Source organism: Phyllobates terribilis, unplaced genomic scaffold, assembly GCF_046119375.1.
Source record: "Phyllobates terribilis strain yellow unplaced genomic scaffold, ASM4611937v1 Scaffold_9__5_contigs__length_417890890, whole genome shotgun sequence".
NCBI lineage: Eukaryota > Metazoa > Chordata > Amphibia > Anura > Dendrobatidae > Phyllobates > Phyllobates terribilis.
The window spans coordinates 407194443-407219597 of NW_027362769.1; the positions used below are offsets into that span (position 1 = coordinate 407194443).

A 25155-nucleotide genomic window follows, 5' to 3' on the forward strand; every position below is an offset into this window, starting at 1 on the left:
TTAAATTTTATGTATTTAATCCAGAAAGATAGGCAACGTTTATAAAAAATATACAAAGATGATACAAAATCGGAACAAAACAATGCAGTATATACCACTACATAGAAAAAAAAGGGATAACGAAAGAAAATTACTAATCCCGTGTTACAGAAATAGCTCAGAGCTTATCGGAGGGAGGTACTCCTTAGGAAAATGGACAGAACCACAGCAAGCTGTACCTTCCAGGACTGACAAATGACCCAAACCCTAATGCTGCTTTTTATTAGCTCAAGGTTACGCCCACATACCTCCCCTTCATGAGCTCATGTGGGAGCAAATTGTGGGATATGCTGTTAGAATTTTATAAGATCCCCTACTTACAGGATATCTTCGCCTCTGGTGGTCCCAGGCGGTAGATATTGTTTTCATATTTCTTATCGCGATTTTACCTTTACATAGATATGAAAGGGTTCTGCTGGCCTTACAGTGACATGAGTGAATGTGTTATGTCCATCCCTTTACTATGACACCTGAAAATGTATCGCCCTTGATTAATGAATCAATGTGAACCCCAATATTCTTATCTGGACCACTGGCCGGGCTGCAAGAGAGCCTTAGATCTAAGGAAGCTTCTATGCCTCTATGTTACTGAAATCCCATTTTGGTGTCTGGTTCCCAGAGTAGATCTTCCTATTTTAAGTACCTGGTCACTGCAGGGGGGCATTGCTTCAAAGGAGATGGAAGTGTTAGCTCTCTTGTTTGATTAGTTTCTCTCTCCCTAGGTTATTAGTCTCACTTCTAAGGAGGTAGAAGTGTCAGATCTTCTCTCTTCTGGAGCTGTTTTATGGATTTTAATTTTTCTCTATGACAATTATGATGACTCTTTAGTGATTACAATGATGACCCTTCGGTGGTGGTGATGATGATGATGATGATGATGATGATGATCACTCTTCAGGGATGATGATGACTTCTACATTTGCTGATTTCAGATTCTTCACAATGTCACGCACAGGACGATAATCAGCACAACGAATAACACGAGGATGAGACCTCCAATAATCCAGAGCACCTAAGAGACAAGCACAATTACTGAGACATTTTATCAGCCGTATGACAGCGTCTTGTCGCTGGGATCAGATCATCTTCTCATCATGGTTTGTTTACTAGGATTTCCGTATTTACAAAAGCATTGTCCAATTTCTAATTTTCTTAAAGGGTTTGTCCACTACTACATTACTTAGATAATCCCTTCTCAATCTGAATGTTTGCCCCCTTCAAAATGAAAACGATTATACTCACCTTTGGTGTCGGCACCGTTCCAGCGGTGTCACCACTCATTCTCTCGGGGCTCATGTGAGGTGCTTACGTCACGTGGTGAACCTTACACCCAATCAGCACCGGCTTCTCTTTCCCCTCTGTGGTTGGCCGTTCACTTCCTGTCAATTACTTAAGCCTCTGAAGGCAGCGAGACAGAAGCCGGAGCTGATTGCGTGCAGGGGCTCAAGTGATGTAAACACCTTCTCGGCCTTTTGGCTAAGATCAAGTGTAGTATCTTTCAAAAAGATGGACCTCGTCCACCCAACCTAGTACATTGATACACAATACACACTGGGTTGGTGCGCTTGTTAGTATCCCAGGTGGCTTATATAGTCATCTGATGGAAAGCATGGCTCTCCAGTAGGTTGGGTAAGTGTGAGGGCTTTGGAGCAATGTGCCCCAGGAGTAGCAGCCCTAGTGGAGGTCTGAGATTACTGGGATTGGGAACCCCAGAAAGACTTGGGCTCCGTAGCACGCCGCAGTTTAGCCATTCATACTTTCTGAGCAACCCCCCCTATTCCTTGCCTTCGGGCTAGGAAGGGGAATTTTTATAAACCCGGTCAGAGGTCCGGTCAGCTTTGGTCTGAAAAACTAACACCGGGCTCCCAGCTCCACTAGGGCTGGGGAGCAACGAAAACGGCTCTCCCCCGGCTTTGACTAGGGAGAGCATCGGAGATCCCCGACCCTCGCTGTGGCCTTCTGGCTCGGAGGGATGGGGATGGTTTATTAGGGACCCTCTCCTCCGGGAAGGGTCCACATGAATCCTCGCCTTGTGCGCTGTTTTGGTGTGACTTCGGTCACATTTTTCAGTGCCTTGGATGCTGCTTCAATCAAAAAAAAAAAACACCTCACTGGAGCCCTTGGAGATCGAGTGCCGAAACAGGAGGTGAGTATAAGAGTTTTTTATTTTGACGGCGGCAAACAACAGATTGACAAGGAGTTGTCTTAGTAGTGAACAAAACTGTTAATTCGTTCACATTTTACTTTTTTTTGTCTGGATCAACGCTTTACTGAGGTTTCCACCATGAGTTTCTTCTAAGGATCCTTCCATACATCTTTGCCGGTAACAATACAGCAGTTGATTCGCGCACAAAGTTTTTCAATCAGATTTTTGAGCCCCTGCCAGATGTGTTTTTTTCCGGGAGGATAAGTCTCCATCATTTTTTATGTTTCCCATTCCCTTCGAATCAACTTCTGGCTTTGGCTCAAGAAAACTGTTTTAAAAATCGCGTTTGTGATTCCAAAAAAAGAAACAGCCTTAGCCTGACGGGAGCAGATTCTGTTTTGGGCAGGGAATCTCTACAGAGGCGTCTACAGTGTGATGAAAGAAGTTGTCTATCTTAGGACAGGGGATTGAGAGAGAACCATTATACAAAGTCAAGCGGTTTAGAGAAGAGACTTGAGACAGCCAGAGGACTACCAGCATGGCTAGTGACAGAAGAGAAGCTGCAGTGCAAGCAAGAAGGTCAACTTATTCCTGTACTTGTCCAACTCAGACATCTGTCTGAGATGATCTAGTGAATCCTGCTTTGAGCAGGGGGTTAGACCAGATGACCCAGGAGGTCCCCTCCAACTCTACCATTTTATGATTCTATGAACTACTCAGTATAACGCGTGGCCAGTGCACCGAATGTCCAGCGATTACCTTGTCCTTTCTCCAATTTCTTTTGCCCTTTAATATAAAGAAAGAAGTAAAGTCAGCCTTGATATAGAAAAGTCCCATGTCTCCAGTCATTAACTGTCCAAATCCAGCAGGCCCCTCATTGTACCGGTCTGACACCATGCAGAAGGCCTCTATGATATCTAGATATGTTAAACATCACGCATCATATGACAGATGCTTCTGTGCTCCATGGAACCTGTCCTGGTTTTTGGCATTTTTTTTTAATCAAATTGCCAATGTAGGCTCCACAGGGTGTGTGCTGAAGGTGTGCATAGGTGTCAATCAGGACCCATTATACCTTGCATTGGACTTTATATATGGGCAGATGTCAAGGTCAACTGATATCTACAAACATTAGTTGCTCTAGAGAAGGTGATCCTCCCTCCTCCCTTTCTGGAAAGTCAGAGACCATATGCACCAGAAGGGTTCCTTCCCGACCGCATGGCCACTGGAAAATCCCCAGGATCTACATTCTACATGACCAGACCACATTTCTGGTCCCGAGGAGCTCAGACATAGAATTTACCTGCTCATTATCATTGTTCTGGGGGATCTATAAGGGAAAAATGAGAAATCAATGTGTGGAGAGGGATGTCTTATACAGAAAGTCCCATCACCCATCATGCCCTACTCACCGGGAAGCTGCCGACAGGGTTTCTGCTGCCACTATCACCCATGAGGATTCTCTATAGGAAATTGAAAGCATTTCATTATTATCCATGATTCCAGATACAAGAAGAATAGAGAGGCAAAAAGTAAATGACGCGCCCAGGGAATGCTGACGACTCGGTACCCAGGCCTTTGCATGGTTTTGGGGATGTCGCAGTAGTCGGCTCCCGGGCCCTTACCCTGGGGTCACTCTTGAAAAAGGGGATTTGAACTTGGATAGAAATAAAAATAAAATAGATAGTTTGGGACGCCACCTGTGGTGTCTGGTAAGGATTACCAGCGCTACGACAGTCCTCTGAGGCGGATGTTAAGGCAGCTGATGATGGAACGGCTCCCCACAGGTGGAGCAGGCCTCAGGGCAGTGTAGATGTAGAGGATGGTGGAAGCAGGAGAGAGACGGCGGGACAGTCCCGGAGGAAAGACGGGCACACACACTGGGGTAAACTTCAATACCTTTACTGGTGGTGATGCAAACACGGTCCAGGGTACTCAGGGTGAAGGGTGCATTTCTTGACTCTCCCCAGTGAGCGGGTATAGGGCCTCCTGATCCGTGTCTTTCCTCGCTTAGGTTCTGACCTTCCTGGAGCTAGGCCTAGCTTGGTTACTGTCTTTCTCTCTTGCACCTGCTGACCTGGTGGTAGGGCTTTCTGCTGGAGATCACTCTCACTGGTCGCTGGGGCCTCCGTGACTCAGCGTTTGGTGAACCTGGGACCTGTAGTCCTCCAGGGGTTCCGGTGGTCCCTACTGGGTATAGAGGGACCCTGTAGGCGCGGACCCGGTGTCCAGTGTATGATTCGGGGTGAGCCTGGTACGCTCCTCTGCCCCCTATGTGTCTCTCTTTCTCCACTTGCCTTCGGCCACACTCGGGGCCCTCACTAGGCTTCACTCGTGCTGTAGGCCCTGGCTCGCCTAAGCACTGCAGCAGCTTGCTGCTCTTCGCTGCTCTAAGCATCAGCACGCTCTCTGCTCACAGTCTGCAGACTCACTGCATCTCCGACTGCCTCCACAGACTCACTGACTGAGCTCTTTCTGTGTCTGAGCAGGAACTGGAACTCTAGCAGACTGACTGCCTAACTCCACCCTCCAGTATATATAGCCCTGACGGGCTCCCTCTGCTGGTCTGAGGTGGTAGGGTGGAGGTGTGTGAATGTGTTGAGGGCCTCTTGTGGAAAAGTCCATCCATGCTCACCTCTGGGATCTGTGGCACCAGTGCGCAGCAGGGCGCCACATAAAGATCGAAGTGAAACCCTCATAATGCTGGATGGGCCGGTTGGGAATCTGTTCACCCAGCCGTTCCATTCCTCCCACTTAATGACAATGTTCAGATATAGAGGAATGGTGGTGGACCATCCCGGTGAATTTCATCCATCACAAAAACACAGAGTCCGGGGCATTAGAAACAAAAAGGGCCAGAGTTACTAATCCCGTATAATAAATTGCCATTTTTGATGCAATTTGGATCATGTTGTTGCATTTTAAGCCATGTCCTCTTTCTCATTAAGCCACACCAGTGTCACAAAATCACACCTTTTCTCATTATACCACACCCCTGTCCACCGAAGCCATCCCCTTCCTCATGATGCCACACCCCTGTCCACAAATGCCATCTCCTTCCTCATGATGCCACACTCATGTCCACAAAAGCCATTCCCTTCCTCATGATGCCACACCCCTGTCCAGAGAAGCCATCCCCTTCCTCATGATTCCACACCAGTGTCCACAAAAGACATCCCCTTCCTCATGATGCCACACCCCTGTCCAGAAAAGCCATCCCCTTCCTCATGATGCCACACCAGTGTCCACAAAAGCCATCCCCTTCCTCATGATGCCACACCCCTGTCCAGAAAAGCCATCCCCTTCCTCATAATGCCACACCCCTGTCCAGAAAAGCCACCCCCTTCCTCATGATGCTACACCAGTGTCCAGAAAAGCCATCCCCTTCCTCATGGTGCCACACCCCTGTCCAGAAAAGCCATCCCCTTCCTCATGATGCCACACCAGTGTCCACAAAAGCCATCCCCTTCCTCATGATGCCACACCCCTGTCCAGAAAAGCCATCCCCTTCCTCATGATGCCACACCCCTGTCCAGAAAAGCCACCCCCTTCCTCATGGTGCCACACCCCTGTCCAGAAAAGCCACCCCCTTCCTCATGGTGCCACACCCCTGTCCAGAAAAGCCATCCCCTTCCTCATGATGCCACACCCCTGTCCAGAAAAGCCATCCCCTTCCTCATGATGCCACACCCCTGTCCAGAAAAGCCATCCCCTTCCTCATGATGCTACACCAGTGTCCACAAAAGCCATCCCCTTCCTCATGATGCCACACCCCTGTCCAGAAAAGCCATCCCCTTCCTCATGATGCCACACCCCTGTCCAGAAAAGCCACCCCCTTCCTCATGGTGCCACACCCCTGTCCAGAAAAGCCATCCCCTTCCTCATGATGCCACACCCCTGTCCAGAAAAGCCATCCCCTTCCTCATGGTGCCACACCCCTGTCCAGAAAAGCCATCCCCTTCCTCATGATGCCACACCCCTGTCCAGAAAAGCCATCCCCTTCCTCATGATGCAATAACCCTATCCACCAAAACCATCCCCTTCCTCATAATGCCGTACCCCCCATCCTCAAAGATAAACTCTTTCTCACCATGCTACTCTCACTTCTATAAAGTCAGAGCCTCTTTCCAAATGAGGTTTAGACAGTGTCTATAATCAAAATCTATGAACTCTTGGTGCTTTTCCCCCAAAAATTGAGGTGTAAATGATAGTAAATTCTGATGTACAGCATGTCGTATTAACCACCAGGCATTGGAGGTCCTGTACCTAGGGCGGCAACTTGCTGAAACTATTTTAACATTTAGGTATTTTAACAACTCTCTCACCTGCTTCCAAAAGATTTAGACAGGCAGTGACTGCAGAAGGAGAGAGAACAGTTCCTCCATCTCTCGGCAGAACACAGCCAGTGCTTTTGTGTGCAGCTCCACTTATCAGCATGACGCCCGCCTTGCACAGACATCCGTCAGTCCGTAAGTCACACCTCCGAGGAGTCAGGGTCATTCTTCTGCATTTTACCAGCAAAGTGAATGGGATTTGTGAAATCTCCTGCACTTTCGCTGCTTATTTATATTTTTTTGCAGATTTGAACCATCAAAGCGATTTTTCAACTCAATTCTTTCAAGGTCACAACATGTTTGTGCAACTACCGGATTTACATTAGAAAACTGTCGAAAACAACTTACTGAATCGGCCCATACTCTTTGTATTAGAAATGTTACTAAGTGGGGAGTATTCGGTCTCCGTGCATAAAACAGTATGAAGTGTGAATAAGCCCTGACGGTATGGCGACATTATTATTAGGATTGTCATAAACCCGGAGACTCGCACCTCTTCATCGTTCCTCATGTCTGAAATGAGACAGAAAGTATTCAGAATGTTTAGTGCTATCACAACAATAACTTCTACTACTATTATTACTACTATTACTACTATTACTACTATTACTACTACTATTATTACAACTACTATTATTACTGCTATTATTATTATTACTACTACTATTACTACTACTATTATTATTACCACTACTATTACTACTACCACTATTACTATTACTGCTCTTATTATTACTACTACTATTATTACAACTACTATTATTACTGCTACCACTATTACTATTACTTCTCTTATTATCTTCCACTATTATTTCCTCCGGTCACATGATGATAAAACCCGCGGACAGAACATGAACCGTGTACATTAATGTCCGGTGGTGACCGATAGAGACTGTGAGACTGTAGGGAGCAAATAGCCGGGGGAGATATGAGAGGAGAAAAGAGGAAAGGAGGAGAGAAGAGGAAAGGAGAGAAGGAGAGAGAAATGGAGAGAAGAGAAGAGAAGAGGAGAAGAGAGGAAGAGATAGAGTAGTGGAGCGGAGAGAAGTGGAGTGTAAAGGAGAGAGGAGAAAAGAGGAAAGGAGGAGAGAAGACAGGAGAGAATAAGGTGGGAAAGTAAAAGAAGAGAGGAGAACCGTAGCAAAGAGAAGAAGAGTTAAGAAAATAGGAGAGGAGAGGAGCGTGATGTCGTTTTCCGTCACTCACAAGTCATCTGATTAGTGGGGATCCCCGGTCACCCCCCTGAGGACACATCGAGTCTGTGTCACTCACTGACAGGTGAGCAGTTACATCCTATAGGTGGGTGATGGGTGGACCCCACGTACAGTGTTCAGCTGCCATTACTCCAATCCCAGCTCAGCCCAGACGTGACGCTGTAGGTAGGACGCCGCGGGCAGATCTCACTCTTTATTCATTTGTAGCAGATTTGCCCCATTTTCCCTCTATTCTGACTCCGTCCATGTCCATGGCCCTGAGGACACATAGTGATACAGGACGTAGCTCCTAACTCCTCACCTGAGCCGGGTCGCTGGGACGATCGGACGCTGCTGTCATCTGATGGAGACAAGACATAACAAGATACAAAATGATAACAGTTCTCTGCAATGACAATGACGTTACCCCCCGAGTATCACCGTGAGCTCCGCACCCCACAGAGACATCGCCAGGAATGATCAGGACTTATGTAGGTTCCTCTAAGCACTTGGAAATATTGGGGACATTTTGTACATTTCTGAGATGGTGGACACTATAAAAGTTGTGGACAAGCAAAGCAGCGCACACGCGGACGCCATTTTGCTAGAGGAAAAAGAAATTTGCCTGCAGCAATATGGCTCCCGCCGCCTGTGCTGTAGCATTTTGCGGCGCCATATTGCTGCACCCAAATTCTTTTTCCAAAAGCAAAATGGCGCCCGCACGTGCGCACTAGCATCTCTCAGCAAATGAGATGCTACTGCGCATGACCTGGCGGCCGCGACCATTTTGCAGAATGTAAATTTCACTTTGTGACACAAATTACACAGTCAGTATGTAAAATAGTAGTCAGGTGACTGAAAGCACAGTGACCTGTCAGAGGCCAGAGATATGAATACATAATGAGAGCACCAGAGCACATGCATATCATTGTGTCAGAAATTAAAGTAAGGCTGTGTGCCCACTATGCGTTTTTTAAGCGTTTCCGCAGCGGCAATTCCGCCGCTTAAAAAACGCTTGGTAGAAGGCCTGCCATGTTCCCCAATGATAATCCGCATCTGCTGTGCACATGCTGCGGAAATTTCCGCTGCGGATTATCATTGCGGAAAAAAACGCAGCACTACCAATTATTTTGCGTAATCGCGGCGTTTTCGCCTCCATTGACTTGCATTGGAACGCATGGAATCCCCATCACTATATGTGCACATGTGGATATTAAGCGATTCAATGTGCGAATGGTTTCGAGAAGAGGAGACTCTCCCCCGGACCCGGGTACCATAGAACCTGTAAAAAAGAATAAAATAAAAACTAAATATTATACTTACCTTCTGATGGCCCCCGGTCTCCTTATCTGATGCGTCCGGTCTCCCCGACAGCTCACGATGGTCTAAAAGGACCCTCCATGACGTCATTTAGTCATGTGATGGGTCACGCGACCACTGACGTCGGTGGACGCATCGGATAAGGAGACCAGGGGTCATCAGAAGGTAAGTATAATATTTAGTTTTTACCAGTCTTTCGGTCACACTATACAGTGGTGGCCAAAAGTATTGGCACCCCTGCAATTCTGTCAGATAATACTCAGTTTCTTCCTGAAAATGATTGCAATCACAAATTCTTTGGTCTTATTCTCTTCATTTAATTTGTCTTCAATGAAAAAACACAAAAATAATTGTCCTAAAGCCAAATTGGATATAATTCCACACCAAACCTAAAAAGGGGGTGGACAAAAGTATTGGCACTGTTTGAAAAATCATGTGATGCTTCTGTAATTGGTGTAATTAACAGCACCTGTAACTTACCTGTGGCACCTAACAGGTGTTGGCAATAACTAAATCACACTTGCAGCCAGTTAACATGGATTAAAGTTGACTCAACCTCTGTCCTGTGTCCTTGTGTGTACCACATTGAGCATGGAGAAAAGAAAGAAGACCAAAGAACTGTCTGAGGACTTGAGAAACCAAATTGTGAGGAGGCATGAGCAATCTCAAGGCTACAAGTCCATCTCCAAAGACCTGGATGTTCCTGTGTCTTCCGTGCGCAGTGTCACCAAGAAGTGTAAAGCCCATGGCACTGTGGCTAACCTCCCTAGATGTGGACGGAAAAGAAAAAATGACGAGAGATTTCAACGCAAGATTGTGCGGATGGTGGATAAAGAACCTCGACTAACATCCAAACAAGTTCAAGCTGCCCTGCAGTCCGAGGGTACAACAGTGTCAACCCGTACTATCCGTCGGCGTCTGAATGAAAAGGGACTGTATGGTAACATCATACCCAGGAAGACCCCACTTCTTACCCCGAGACAGAAAAAAGCCAGGCTGGAGTTTGCCAAAACTTACCTGAGAAAGCCTAAAACGTTTTGGAAGAATGTTCTCTGGTCAGATGAGACAAAAGTAGAGCTTTTTGGGAAAACGCATCAACATAGAATGTACAGGAAAAAAAAGAGGCATTCAAAGAAAAGAACACGGTCCCTACAGTCAAACATGGCGGAGGTTCCCTGATGTTTTGGGGTTGCTTTGCTGCCTCTGGCACTGGACTGCTTGACCGTGTGCATGGCATTATGAAGTCTGAAGACTACCAACAAATTTTGCCGCATAATGTAGGGCCCAGTGTGAGAAAGCTGGGTCTCCCTCAGAGGTCATGGGTCTTCCAGCAGGACAATGACCCAAAGCACACTTCCAAAAGCACTATAAAATGGTTTGAGAGAAAGCACTGGAGACTTCTAAGGTGGCCAGCAATGAGTCCAGACCTGAATCCCATAGAACACCTGTGGAGAGATCTCAAAATGGCAGTTTGGAGAAGGCACCCTTCAAATATCAGGGACCTGGAGCAGTTTGCCAAAGAAGAATGGTCTACAATTCCAGCAGAGCATTGTAAGAAACTCATTGATGGTTACCGGAAGCGGTTGTTCCCAGTTATTTTGGCTAAAGGTTGTGCAACCAAGTATTAGGCTGAGGGTGCCAATACTTTTCTCCGGCCCTTTTTTGGAGTTTTGTGTGAAATGATCAATGATTTGATTTTTGCTTCATTCTCTTTTGTGTTTTTTCATTGAAGACAAATTAAATGAAGAGAATAAGACCAAAGAATTTGTGATTGCAAGAAACTGAGTATTATCTGACAGAATTGCAGGGGTGCCAATACTTTTGGCCACCACTGTATATGCCGGTTGCATGGATTTATATAGTGTGACCAAGTTGTCAAGCAGTTTCCAAGTGATGCTAAAATCACAACCCGCATGCGGAAATGCAAGTGAAGAACGCTTCACATCCGCATGTCCCTGGCAGGAAACCGCATGTACAATCCGCATGCACAATCCGCATGTAAAATCCGCATGTACAATCCTCATGTACAATCCGCATGTACAATCCGCATGTACAATCCGCACGTACAATCCGCACGTACAATCCGCATGTACAATCCGCACGTACAATCCGCACGTACAATCCGCACGTACAATCCGCATGTACAATCCGCATGTACAATCCACATGTACAATCCGCATGTACAATTCGCACGGACAATCCGCATGTACAATCCGCATGTACAATCCGCATGTACAATCCACATGTACAATCCACATGTACAATCCGCATGTACAATTCGCACGGACAATCCGCATGTACAATCCGCATGTACAATCCGCATGTACAATCCGCATGTACAATCCGCATGTACAATTCGCACGGACAATCCGCATGTACAATCCGCATGTACAATCCGCATGTACAATTCGCACGGACAATCCGCATGTACAATCCGCATGTACAATCCGCATGTACAATCCGCATGTACAATCCTCATGTACAATCCGCACGTACAATCCGCACGTACAATCCGCATGTACAATCCGCATGTACAATCCGCATGTACAATCCGCATGTACAATTCGCACGGACAATCCGCATGTACAATCCGCATGTACAATCCGCATGTACAATTCGCACGTACAATCCGCATGTACAATCCGCATGTACAATCCGCATGTACAATTCGCACGGACAATCCGCATGTACAATCCGCATGTACAATCCGCATGTACAATCCGCATGTACAATCCTCATGTACAATCCGCACGTACAATCCGCACGTACAATCCGCATGTACAATCCGCATGTACAATCCGCATGTACAATCCGCATGTACAATTCGCACGGACAATCCGCATGTACAATCCGCATGTACAATCCTCATGTACAATCCGCATGTACAATTCGCACGGACAATCCGCATGTACAATCCGCATGTACAATCCGCATGTACAATTCGCACGGACAATCCGCATGTACAATCCGCATGCGTTTTTTTCTGCCAGGGAGATGCAGAAACGCTCAGGAAAAATCCGGAGCATGTCAGCATCGTGGGCACATGGCCTTAAGATTATAAAAGAACCACAGGACGTATTTCATCAACAAAGGTATCATTTTACTCAGTGTAACGGCGCTCACCTGACATTGTATGTGTTTTTCTAAGCACAATCCTGCTGACAGGTGCGCTTTAAAGAGGCTCTGTCTGCTCTTCTGACACTTCCGGTTTGCTAAAAACTTATATTTTTCATGGAAAAACAATTCTGGTGCCTCTTTTTTTTATAATTTTAGGTTGTCCTGTTCCTGTCTTATTTCTCCTGTAATTTGATGTATAAATGATAACTGGGTGTGTCCTATACTGTCCATTTAATACTTCACTCACATCCAGATGGTAACACCCATTTGTCAATTTATTAATACATTTCCAGGAACAATAGCAGAGCAACAACACGGCCAAGATCTTTAAGAGATAAACTTCTCCAAAATTGATGGTTTACAGATAATACAAGTATTTACTAAGAAAGGCGAGTCAGGAGAGCGGACAGATCCTCATTAAGGTCTCACTTTTCCATCTTTTCGAGCGGAGTTGATGCATAAACCATTCATGTAAGAAGAGAACATGAGATGGAGTGTAAATCTGAAGATCCGTATTTTATATCAGACCTTCTGGTTGTATCATCGGCATCTTACCGAAAGACCTGAAGCCACTGGTGGAAGTCACCACTGATGGGACTGGTCCTGAAATAGAAAAGACTCGTGAGAAGACGACGCTTCAGTCCAGTGGTCGTAGTTGATCTCCAGCAGCCTCTCTGCTTCTCGTCACGTCTTGTAGGGTTTACCTGTCCTCCTGCCGCCAGACGAGGATTCAGACAAGGTTGAATCACGACGAACTTGGAAATAGAGAAGAAATCTTGAATGTTATTCTGTTTACTATAAAGTTAGGAGGCTTCCCCCGGTGCGATCCACGTCAGTGCACCGAGCAGTGACAGAGACCACCGGCCGGAGGTATGCTGACCCTGACATGTGCATGCTACATACTGTATATACTAACCCACAATATTCAGTTCTATGTTCTGTCTACCACCGAGTAACACCGCTCAACCCCACCTCCCCTGTATAAGACAAGGTCAGTGAGACCACCTGGCCACTTTACCTTTCTTGGCCCCGTGGCTGTTACCTGTGTGTCTGTGTGCAGCGTTGTTGATGATGTCCTTCAGTTTAAGCAGCTTGTGATACAAGGAGTTGTAGGCGTCGTGCATCTGGACAGAGATCGGTGATTCACTAAAGCTCGGATCGGGTCCGGTCAGATTGGCCGATTCCTTCTCCCGCTCACTGATGAGGATCAGTTCGGTGGCGTAGGCGTCCAGCCGCTGCTCCTCTAATATCCACCTCCTGTTACTGTCACTGCTGTCCTCCACGTCATCCACCAGCACAACCACATTACTTCTCCCTGAACAAAGACAGAAGATACCAAAATATCAGTATATATACCGGCACTGGTGTCAGGACTCACATACACTGGCCCAAGTGTCAGAACCCATATACAACTTCCCTGGTGTCACACCTCACATACAACTTCCCTGGTGTCACACCTCACATTCAACTGCCCTGGTGTCACACCCCACATACAACTGCCCTGGTGTCACACCCCACATACAACTGCCCTGGTGTCACACCCCACATACAACTGCTCAGATACAAGACTCCACATATTCCGTCACTGGTGTCAGACACCATCGACCCTGGTATCAGGACCTACATACACTGGCCCTGGTGTCAGACCCCACATATCCCATCACTGGTCTCAGACCCCACATTCATTGACCCTGGTACCAGGACCTACATACACTGGCCCAGGTATCAGACCTCATTTACACCGGCCCTTGTGTTAGACCCCACATACACTGGCCCAGGAGTGACACCCCACAAACACAAGCCCTGGTATCAGACCCCACATAGATCATCTCTGGCGTAAAGACCCCATACAGACCAGCCTGGGTGTCAGACATAACATACCCTTGCGCTGGTGTCAGATCTCACATAAAATATCAATGGTGTCAGACCACATGTACACCAACCCCAGTGTCATATCCCCCATACATCAGCCCTGATGTCAGTCCCCATATATGCCAGTTCCTCATGTGACTCGGCCTAGCTCTGCTTCCTTCCCCAGTGGCTGCCATCCTTTGTTGTGCTCCAGGCTGGGTTTCACGAATGTCTCTTTGAGCATCATGATTTGTCATTTCTCTCATACATCATCTCATATAAAGGTATGGATCATCAGAAAGTTTCTTCTGTTTTTGATTGGCCACAACTCCTTGGTCTGGTCTCAAAGCCCTCTAAAGATCATTCAGTCTTCTATTGATTACTGCTTGATTTATTAAAAACTACTCTCAAGTGGTTGTTGCTCTTATGGTCCTAACCCTCAAGGTCATTATTTCCCGGAACAGGTCAGATTCCACTTTTCAAGCTTTCCAAGAACTTACATTTTGTTTCTCCATTGCTGCAGTCCTACACAATCTTCATGTCATCAGGCCATTCTTCCTTCAAGTAGATGCCTCTACTACTGGTGAAGGAGCAGTTCTGTCAAAAAATTCCTCTGAATGAAGAAATCATCCCTCTGGATGAAGTAACTACAATAAGTTCTTGTTGACCATCTATACTGACCATAAAAATCTGGCAGATCTTAAATTAGCCTATAAGACTGAATCCCGGTCATGACTAATGGTGCCTCTTCTTCTTAAGATTTGACTTCATTCTGACCTACCATCCTGGGGGGGGGGGGGACTGAAGATGTCATATCCTATCTAGGTTCTTTGCTCAATGTGATACCTCTAAAGATGGGCCCTCACATCTAATCGAACCTGAACGTATCCATGTTTGCATCTCTTCTTCCAATTCTCCACCAAAGGGACGTTCTCTGGTCTCAAAAGTACTCCACAAAAAATTCTTATCTTGAGCCCATTCTTCTTTTCTTTCCAGTCACCAAGGTGTTAAACGAACTGCTGAACTCCTTTTTTCGATTTTACTGGTGGCCCAAATAGAAACAAGATGTGAAAGAATTTGTGGCACCTTGTCCTCATTGTATGCAGCTCCAATTTTCACATCAGGTGCCTCTCAGTCCTCTTCAGACTCTTTCAATACCGTAAGAACTCTGGGCTGAGATTTATTTGGACATTACATGTGTGGCACCCTGCTACACACAGGTACCACAGGACCCAAAAGGGTGCATGGACGGACTTCTCCACAAGAAGTCCTCACTACACACAGACACCTCCACTTTCCACCTCATACCACCAGAGGGAGCCCTGTTAGGGATATATATACTGGAGGGTGGAGTTAGGTAGGCAGAGAGTGTGCTGTCACTAGAGATCAGTGAAGAAGCAGCACCTGTTAGCTGTTGTGCTCAGGGCAAGTGAAGGCCTTAAGCATGTGCTGAAGTCTGAGGGCCTAGAGTGTGGCCGGAGGCAAGGAGAGAAGAGAGAGGTGATAAGGGGGCAGAGGAGCATCTTAGGCTCACCCCAGAACACAAGCCGGACACCGGGTCCGCGCCTACAGGGTCCTCTACGCCCAGTAGGAATAACCGGTATACCAAGGGGATTCCAGACCCCTGGTCAACCTGAAGCTACAATCATCTAAAGAACTAGGAACCACGAAGGCCCCAGCGTTCAGGGATAGTGGTAGCCGGAGGAAAGTTCTTACTACCAAGCAGACAGGTGAGAGAGTGAAACAGTACAGAAGCTAGGCCTAGTTCCAGGCAGGTCAGGAGCTTCAGAGAGAGAGAGAGGAAGAAACGGACCAGGAGGCCGCTGACTGGGGAGAGTCCAGAAGTGCACCGTTCCTACCCAGCACCCTGGACTATACCTGCCGTTTACACCAGTAAAGGTACTGAAGCGAATTTCCTGTGTGCGTGTCCGTTATTCTCCCCTGACCCGACTGGGCCACCTCTCACCTGCATCCCTTCCATCAACCCTGTCCCGGGGGGTCCGCTCCACCTGTGGGGAGCAGAAACATCTCAGCTGCCATCCCATCACCCCCGGAGGTCTGCAGCAGCGCTGGTATCCATTACCAGGAACCACAGGTGGCGTCACGAGACAAAACCGTTATTCATCCCTCCAAGCAACCACCCCTTTTAAGAGCGACCCCAGAGTATGGGCCCGGGAGCCGACTGCCCTGACATCCCAGACAGAAGGTAAAGGCCTGGGTACTGAGTCCCCCATATTTCCCTGGGCGAGTCACATGTTCTTTCATTTGCTCCACATGTGACATGCAGAAGTAGTGCTGTTGCTGAGTGTGACATTCAGAAGTAGTGCTGTTGCTTTCAAAGCATTCAGCAACTATTAGAAATAACACAAGCACATGAGACAGGAAGTGTTGTGCTCCAGAAGCATCCAGCAACTAGAGGGGTTAACACAGTCACAGAAGAAGGGGGGTGTTTTAGCAGAGCCCCAGGGGGATTGTGGGGAAGTTGTTTACTGTCTGGCTGGAGCCGAAGAGAAAGGTGGTGTGTGTGTTCTGTATCTCACAGAAGAGCCCCTGCAAGTGAAAAGGATTCAAGTCAGGAGTGAAGGTAAGCACAGGTCAGGTACAGTTCCCGAACTAGCAGTGCAGAGTATTGTCAGGCAGAAAGATAAGCACTGGAAGAAATGGTGTCGCAGGGATTATCTCCCTCAGCAAACCCCACCCCCCCTCTTCCATCTCACTGTGCTGTAAAGAATGCTGTGTTCATTAATGTGCCTTTGCATTAGAACCGTGCTGTCCTGTACTACTGGGAAGACTGTCAACGGCTGTGCTGCTAAGGAAACTGTACTGTTTGTCACTGGAGCCTGTTGCTCATAAGACTTAACTTGCACTGGCTGTGCGGCTTCTCATTAAATGCTACTGTTCTACCGTTTATGAGGACTCTTGTCAAGTGTGTCTGGTCAGCAAGTGAAACAACCTATGTGTCTGTGCCTGAGGGTCAATACCCCTGTGTGCCTGAGAGGAGCTGCAGCACATGGTCTATGGTCGCCCTGAGTAACGGTTCCCCCAGGATTCCAAAGAATTCATGTAACCTGTCTCGCAAATATCTGAACCTAACGGCATGCGTGTAACACACACTTGACTCAAGCGTTTTTTTAAATAAACTTTCCAGGTCCATGGACTCACAGCTTGTATAGTTTCTGACTGTAGCATACAATTTGTCTTCAGGTTCTGGAGGGCGTTCGGCAAGAATGTAAAAATCTCTTTAGAATTCATCTCAGCCTATCATCCCCCAAATAATGGGCAAACTGAGAGAATTGACAAGTCCATTGAGCAAAATCTACACATTTTCTTCCCTCAAGCTAGTTTCCTGCAATTGCTTCTTTGGGCCCAGAACAATTCAGTTTCAGAATCACCTGGAAAATCGTTATTTTTGGACTGTCTTCTGCTAGTTGTATCTAAAAGCCTACATCCTGGTGTGAGCAGTCTCTATTAGTTATGAGCCAGCATGCTCATTACTCGAGATTTATGAGCATGTTCCGGTGTTTCCCGAGTATCTTCAGCGTGCTCGGGTGAAATGTTTGAGTCCCGCCATGTGCATGATTTGCGACTGTTTGACAGCTTTAATACATGTGAGGAATGCCTGTTTCTTAGGCATTTCTCACGTGTATTAAAGCAGTCAAACAGTCGGGCACAACTCAAACATTACACCCGAGCACGAGGAAGATACTCGGCGAGCACCCGAGCATGCTCGCCGAAAGGGTTAACAGCACATACTGTCTATCAAAATATACTTAACATTTGGACTGAGCTACAATCCAGTTTACCTGCAGCTGCTATCAAAGCGAAGAAGATTGCTGAGAAGAGAGACACCTTCCACCTTTTCTCAACATCCCGTCTGGACGTAAGGATTGGCTTTGCACCAAAACTATCCACTTAAAAACTCATTGCAGGAAGCTGGCTCCTCACCCTAAAAATTCCAAATACGTTTCATATCTTCTAGCTACATCCTTTGGTCCTCAGTAAATCCTCTCCTACTGTCAAGACATACAACTGCCCTGGTGTCAGACCCGACATACATTGACTCTGGTGTCAGACCTCACAAAAACCCACCAGGTTGTCAGACTCCACATACTTCTACCCAGAAGTCAGACCCCACATACACCGGCCCTGGGGTCATTCAGACTTCACATACAGTACCTCATTGCTGTGATATAAGAAACAATTACATAATCTACTGATATATTGCCATCTAGTAGCATATTATGTTATTGAATATATATATTGAGTAGGACCTTTGGGTCACAGGTACTCACACTGTGACAGTGTAGATCAGTGTTTCCCAAACCCCATCCTCACGGCCCCCCACAGGTCATGTTTTAGGATCTCCTTAGTATTACACAGGCGATTGAAGTATCATCAAGGCATCAGGAATTCTCTCACCTGTGCAATACTAAGGAGATCCTGAAAACATGACCTGTGGGGGGCCGTGAGGATGGGGTTTTGGAAACACTGGTGTAGATGAATGCTGGGCCTGTGGTGGTCCTTGGTGCTTTACAGTTCTGCCCTTCCCAAGATGGGGAAGAATGAAAACAGTAGCTGTGATAAATGTGGAGCTACATAGTCATTCACCCACAACCATCGTGAGGATGCAAGGATATGGCATGTACTCATCACTTTACTCACGTGTACCTGTAAGGAACCCCCATATCATCATTATAGGCTTGGCATGAATGCTATGTGGTTGGGACAATCCAGTACAAAATATGCGCAGTGCAGCACAACTATACTAGAAGCAACACCTTCCACATACCATTTATAATACTGGGATCTTCTTATGTGGTGGACCTCCAGGCCAAATATACACTCCTCAACATTGAAATTGTAGCACAACAATGAAAACTCATGGAATTACTGAAATCACAGGATCGGTAGACATGTTAATGACCTGCAAGCCATGCAAAGAAATCCTGGCACCTCCAGCCTTAGCTGCTATCACTAAGGTCATTAATGGTCGTCTGAAGAAGGTTCTGTCACTGAATGTACAAGTCATCAGGATCCACTGCCGGCAGCTCCTGGGTAATTACCAACCAATGATGTCCTCGATGGAGACAAGTCCGGAGACGCTGCCGGCAGCTCCTGGGTAATTCCCGACCAATGATGTCCTCGATGTGCTCGATGGAGACAAGTCATCAGGATCCACTGCCGGCAGCTCCTGGGTAATTACCGACCAATGAAGTCCTCGATGGAGACAAGTCCGGAGACGCTGCCGGCAGCTCCTGGGTAATTACCGACCAATGATGTCCTCGATGTGCTCGATGGAGACAAGTCATCAGGATCTGCTGCCAGCAGCTCCTGGGTAATCACCGACCAATGATGTCCCCAATGTGCTCGATGGAGACAAGTCATCAGGATCCGCTGCCGGCAGCTCCTGGGTAATCACCGACCGATAATGTCCTCGATGTGCTCGATGGAGACAAGTCATCAGGATCCGCTGCCGGCAGCTCCTGGGTAATCACCGAACAATGATGTCCTCGATGTGCTCGATGGAGACAAGTCCGGAGACGCTGCCGGCAGCTCCCGTGTGATCACCGACCAATGATGTCCTCGATGTGCTCGATGGAGACAAATCATCAGGATCCGCTGCCGGCAGCTCCTGGGTAATCACCGACCAATGATGTCCCCAATGTGCTCGATGGAGACAAGTCATCAGGATCCGCTGCCGGCAGCTCCTGGGTAATCACCGACCAATGATGTCCCCAATGTGCTCGATGGAGACAAGTCATCAGGATCCGCTGCCGGCAGCTCCTGGGTAATCACCAACCAATGATGTCCTCGATGTGCTCAATGGAGACAACTCCTGAGACGTTGCAGCCACGTGAGCAGGTTTACGTCACACAGGCTGCTCATAGTAGTATGAGGAACATGCAGCCTGGCATTGTTGTGTGGAAAAATGGCTCCTGAGACACTTTGGAGAAATGGCCGCACAATTACACTGGTTACATCATCAAATCAATGTGATGTCGAGCTGTTAGGGGACCTGGAATGTAAGCTAAAGTGGTCTGGCTACTGCACATTATGTCCCACCACACCATAATCCCGGAGTAGGACTGAAGTGAGACTCCCTGATGAAGGTCTCTTCATGACATTGCCCACATGCTCTGCAGTCCAATCTCTGACTATCATTGTGTGAAAGACAAAAGGGAGACTTGTTGCTCTTTTCCTTCCTCCATTGATCCTTTCCAGCCTCCAGTCTCTTTCTGGCGACCATGAGAACAACGACTCAAAGAAGAGTTTGTGAGTAATTGTCATATTGGTCTTACTCCTGGGACTAGGGGATGACGTGGAATAAGTAGGGTAGCCAGACCCTTCTAGTTTTCAACAGCTCAGCCTTACATTGATTTGATGATGGAATCAGTGGTGCAGCGATTTTTCATCATGTCAACTCCAGGTCGCATGTTCCTCACACTACTGTGAGCAGTCTGTGTGGCCTAAACATGCTCTCTAGGTTCTCGGGATTCATCTCCCATTGAGCACATTGGGATGTCATTGGTTGGTGATTAAACAGGAGCTGCCAGCAGTGGATGCTGATGATTTTCCCAAGTACATTCAGCAGCAGAACTTTCCTCAGACGACCATTAATAACCTCAGTGATAGCAACAGAGGGTGGAAGTGCTGGGATTTCTGCACGAGGCTCAGACTCCAGAATGAAGAAATTTAGATTTTTAAACATATTGTTTCCATATTTTTATCATTTCCATACCATTAACATGTCTCCATCCTGTGATTTCCATCATTCTACAACTTTTCCTTCTTGGTGTTATCACTTGCAGAAGTGTAGTTAAGCCCTCGATAAAACATATTTTAACACTGTACAACAATTAACATATTTTACAACCGTCCTGTCTAATTGTTGTGGAAAATGTAAAGAAGGTATTAATATGGAAAAGGATGGAAGGAGAAGGTATAATCTTCATACCTAACAGACAGGTCTTTCAGTGTCTCCCACTCACAGACCACCTCCTCATCTCGCCCCCTATCTGTCGGTGTCCCCCAAGGTTCAGTCCTAGGACCCTTGCTCTTCTCCATCTACACCTTTGGCCTGGGACAGCTCATAGAGTCTCATGGCTTTCAGTATCACCTCTATGCTGATGACACACAGATCTACCTCTCTAGACCCGATATCACCTCCTTACTAACCAGAATCCCACAATGTCTGTCCGCTATTTCATCTTTCTTCTCTGCTAGATTCCTAAAACTTAACATGGATAAAACTGAATTCATCATCTTTCCACCGTCTCATTCATCTCCCCCATCTGACCTATCTATCAATGTCAATGGCTGCCCACTCTCCCCCAGTAACACAAGCTCGCTGCCTCGGGGTAACCCTGGACTCTTGTCTCTCTTTCAAACCTCATATCCAAGCCCTTTCCACTTCCTGCCAACTCCAACTGAAAAATATCGCCCAGATCCGCACATTCCTCAACCATGAATCTGTAAAAACACTAGTGCACGCCCTCATCATCTCCCGCCTCGACTACTGCAACCTCCTGCTCTGTGACCTCACTTCTAATACTCTCTCACCCCTCCAATCTATCCTAAACTCTGCTGCCCGACTAATCCACCTGTCCTCCCGTGCTTCCCCGGCCTCTCCTCTCTGTCAATCCCTTCACTGGCTCCCCATTACTCAGAGACTAAAGTTCAAGATCCTAGCCTTGGCATACAAAGCCATCCACAACCTGTCTCCTCCATACATCTGTGACCTAGTCTCCCAGTACTTACCTACACGCAACTTCCGATCCTCACAAGATCTCCTTCTCTACTCACCTCTTATCTTCTTCTCCCACAATTGCATACAAGATTTCTCCCGTGCTTCCCCCCTACTCTGGAACTCTCAACCCCAACATATCAGACTCTCACCCACCGTGGAAACCTTCAAAAGGAACCTGAATACCCACCTCTTCTGACAAGCGTACAACCTGCAGTAACCACCTCTCCACCATACTGCTGCACAACCAGCTCTACCCTCACCTACTGTATCCTCACCCATCCCTCGTAGACTGTGAGCCCTCACGGGCAGGGTCCTCTCTCCTCCTGTACCAGTCACTGACTCATTTTGTTTAAGGTTATTGTAAGTGTTTTTGTATGTTTACACCCTTTTTCACATGTAAAGCGCCATTGAACAAATGGCGCTGTAATAATTATAATAATGGGAGGGAGAGGGACTGGGAGAAGAGGGAGGTAAGGGATGGAGGGAGAAGGACTAGTAGGATAGGAAGGGAAGTGGTGAAGGAAGAGGAGCCAGTGGCAGAGGAAGGAAAATAAAGGCAAGAGAGAGGCCGAGAGAAGATGAAGGGAAATTATGAAGGGAGAGGGTCCAGGAGAAGAAGAATGGAAGTGAGGTAGGAAGCGGGGCTGGGAGAAGAGGGAGGTAAGGGAGGGAGGGAGAGTGACTGGTAAGATAGGAAGTGAAGTAGAGAAGGAAGAGGGGCCAGTGGTAGAGGAAGGAAAATGAGGCAAGAGAGAAGCCAAGAGAAGATGAAGGGAAGTTATGAAGGGAGAGGGTCCAGGAGAAGAAGAATGGAAGTGAGGTAGGAAGCGGGGCTGGGAGAAGAGGGAGGTAAGGGAGGGAGGGAGAGGGACTGGTAGGATAAGAAGTGAAGTAGAGAAGGAAGAGGGGCCAGTGGTAGAGGAAGGAAAATGAAGGCAAGATAGAGGTCAAGAGAAGATGAAGGGAAGTGATAAAGGGAGAGCGGTCGGAAGGAGAGAAAGGGAAAGTCAGAGCAGTGGGGCCTGTGTTGGCTGATCCTGGGCCATCTCTTTCATGGAGTTCAGGTATGTGTTATGTGAGATTCTCTTTCCTTACCGAGGTGATCTGACAGATCCTTGAGTTCTTGATCATATAGAGAATCAGTCACATTTGTGATATTTAGGTGCCCTCTCTTCTTGGTGTGGTACACGATGGCAAATGAGCTCCGAGACAGACCGGAGATGACGCTCCTGGCATTATTGGATACATATATAGGAAGGATGGCCTCCACAACATTCTGAAACATCCCCATCCGGAGCTGGTTAATCAGCCACTTGTATTTGGCCTCTCTATCTCTTGAGAAGATCCCAATCGTGTGTCTTTGGTTTCGATTCATTTTCTCTTCTGTTCAGCTGCTGTGGAGAGATCAAGAATTTTTCCAGGTGAGATAGGTTTGTGTTTCTGAGTCAATGCCGTGTGATCAGAAGAAGGAATCATTACGTATTTCTAACATTTTGATCACAAATTGATCTCATTCTCACCAGTAACACGTATCTGCGTCCATCAGAATTCAGAGTCGTCTTTTAATAACGACGTTTCTGGAATCATTATTGATTATTACATGAAGCTAAATCTGAAACTCTGGCCCACATGTTGGCTCTAGGTTCATGTTGGAACTGGTCATAGAAAACTGCATGAAATTATTTCCATCCAGAAATATTGCTGGATGCCACATCCACTTGCCAGCTAAAAAAAGTTTGAGAAGCCCCAGTCTGTACGAAAGGCCATGGCTTATATTAATTTATACATGAGTCTAAGGAAAAGAGGAGTATCAATCTACATGTACATCTGGGGTCCTAAAATTTATTCTGTCACTCTACAAAGGAGACCACCGCTCTACAGAGAAGACCATCATTCTACAGAGGAGACCATCACTATACAAAGAAGACCTTCACTCTACAGAAAAGACCATCATTCTATAGAGGAGTCCGTCACTGTACAGAGAAGACCATCTCTCCACAAAGGAGACCATCACTATTCAAATAAGACCATCACTCTGCAGAGGAGACCTTCACTATACAAAAAAGACCATATGCTCTGCAGAGGAGAGCATCACTATACAAAGAAGACCATTACTCTATAGAGGAGACTATCTGACCACTGAGGAGACCATCACTCTACAAAGGAGACCATTACTCTATGGAGGAGATCATCTGACCACTGAGGAAACCATCACTCTACAAAGGAGACCATTACTCTATGGAGGAGATCATCTGACCACTGAGGAGACCATCACTCTACAAATAAGACCATCACTCTGCAGAGGAGACCATCACTATACAAAGAAGACCATTACTCTATAGAGGAGACTATCTGACCACTGAGGAGACCATCACTCTACAAAGGAGACCATTACTCTATGGAGGAGATCATCTGATCACTGAGGAGACCATCACTCTACAAATAAGACCATTACTCTGCAGAGGAGACCATCATTGTACAAAGAAGACCATTACTCTATAGAGGAGACTATCTGACCACTGAGGAGACCATCACTCTACAAAGGAGACCATTACCCTATAAAGGAGACTATCTGACCACTGAGGAGACCATCACTCTACAAAGGAGACCATTGCTTTACGGGTGAGACTTTGGACCTACGTATTATTCCTTTATTCTACAGCCAGGATGATAATTCTTTTGCGTTGACCATCAGTTTACTGGTGTCCCTGCAGTCCCACGGATCACACCGACATTCTATGGCCAAGACAATCACTCTATGTAGGAGATAATGATTCTTTGGAATGGAGACCACCACTATAGAAGAGATAATCACTCTTCAGAGGACACCATTGTTTTACTGGAGAGCCTGTGTTCCTACAGATTATTCCATTACTCTATAGAGAAGACCACTTTTAGACTGTTTCTCTACAGGTGAGACAACTTGTTTATAGTTAAAGTAACACCATTAACTATCAGTTGTCTGTTTGATCCCACCAGAGACCCCAGTCCTTGCCGTCTTCATTACATTTACCTGTACAGCCCGGTTTCTGTGCATCTGTAGAAACTTCAGAGCTCTGATCTTTGATCTCGCCCCACCTTGGCCCTACAAGTTAGAAAGCAGAGATAAGACACTAATTATGCTGCAGGGTGTGGTGTGAGAGACTATACCTGGAAGGTTGCAGTTTCTGCTTTATTGTAATCTATGCAAATGTGGTCATCAGCCCATCATAACCGGCTGAAGAAGGAAATGTAGTAAAATAGACATAACAGTGTGCACCAGCCCAAGAGACTGACGGCAGAGTCCAAGTCTGGACACAGAAGATTCTCACACATCATTATATCCAGTGACTGAATAAATGATAGAATGTGAATAGAACCATAAAATCATAAAAGTGGAAGTGACTAATACAGGAATGCCCCCATAAG

The 25155-nt window shown here is 46.7% G+C and overlaps 1 protein-coding gene and 1 pseudogene across 1 annotated transcript; one reads left to right on the forward strand and one right to left on the reverse strand.

Annotated features, from left to right (window-relative positions):
- On the reverse strand, nt 1-24897 carry LOC141162648 (uncharacterized). The gene is made up of 11 exons (XM_073648977.1): nt 24761-24897; nt 22843-23141; nt 13192-13464; nt 12854-12904; nt 12705-12752; nt 8035-8073; nt 7013-7032; nt 3598-3648; nt 3489-3515; nt 2945-2971; nt 1-1051 (listed from the first exon to the last, which is right to left on the reverse strand). The coding sequence occupies exons 2-11, from the start codon at nt 23120-23122 to the stop codon at nt 977-979; spliced, it is 891 nt and encodes a 296-aa protein (XP_073505078.1). The 5' UTR covers nt 23123-23141; nt 24761-24897; the 3' UTR covers nt 1-976.
- On the forward strand, nt 1496-1585 carry LOC141162731 (U2 spliceosomal RNA; annotated as a pseudogene).
- Nucleotides 24898-25155: the final 258 nt, after the last annotated feature.

Excerpts from the sequence above, each read along its gene's own strand:
- LOC141162648 (XM_073648977.1), bottom strand. The coding sequence starts at position 23,122 with ATGAATCGAAACCAAAGACACACGATTGGGATCTTCTCAAGAGATAGA. Across the intron at positions 13,465-22,842 it reads GGATCTGTCAGATCACCTCG|GGAGAAGTAATGTGGTTGTG; the intron begins GTAAGGAAAGAG and ends GTCTTTGTTCAG. Across the intron at positions 3,516-3,597 it reads ACCCTGTCGGCAGCTTCCCG|ATCCCCCAGAACAATGATAA; the intron begins GTGAGTAGGGCA and ends TTTCCCTTATAG.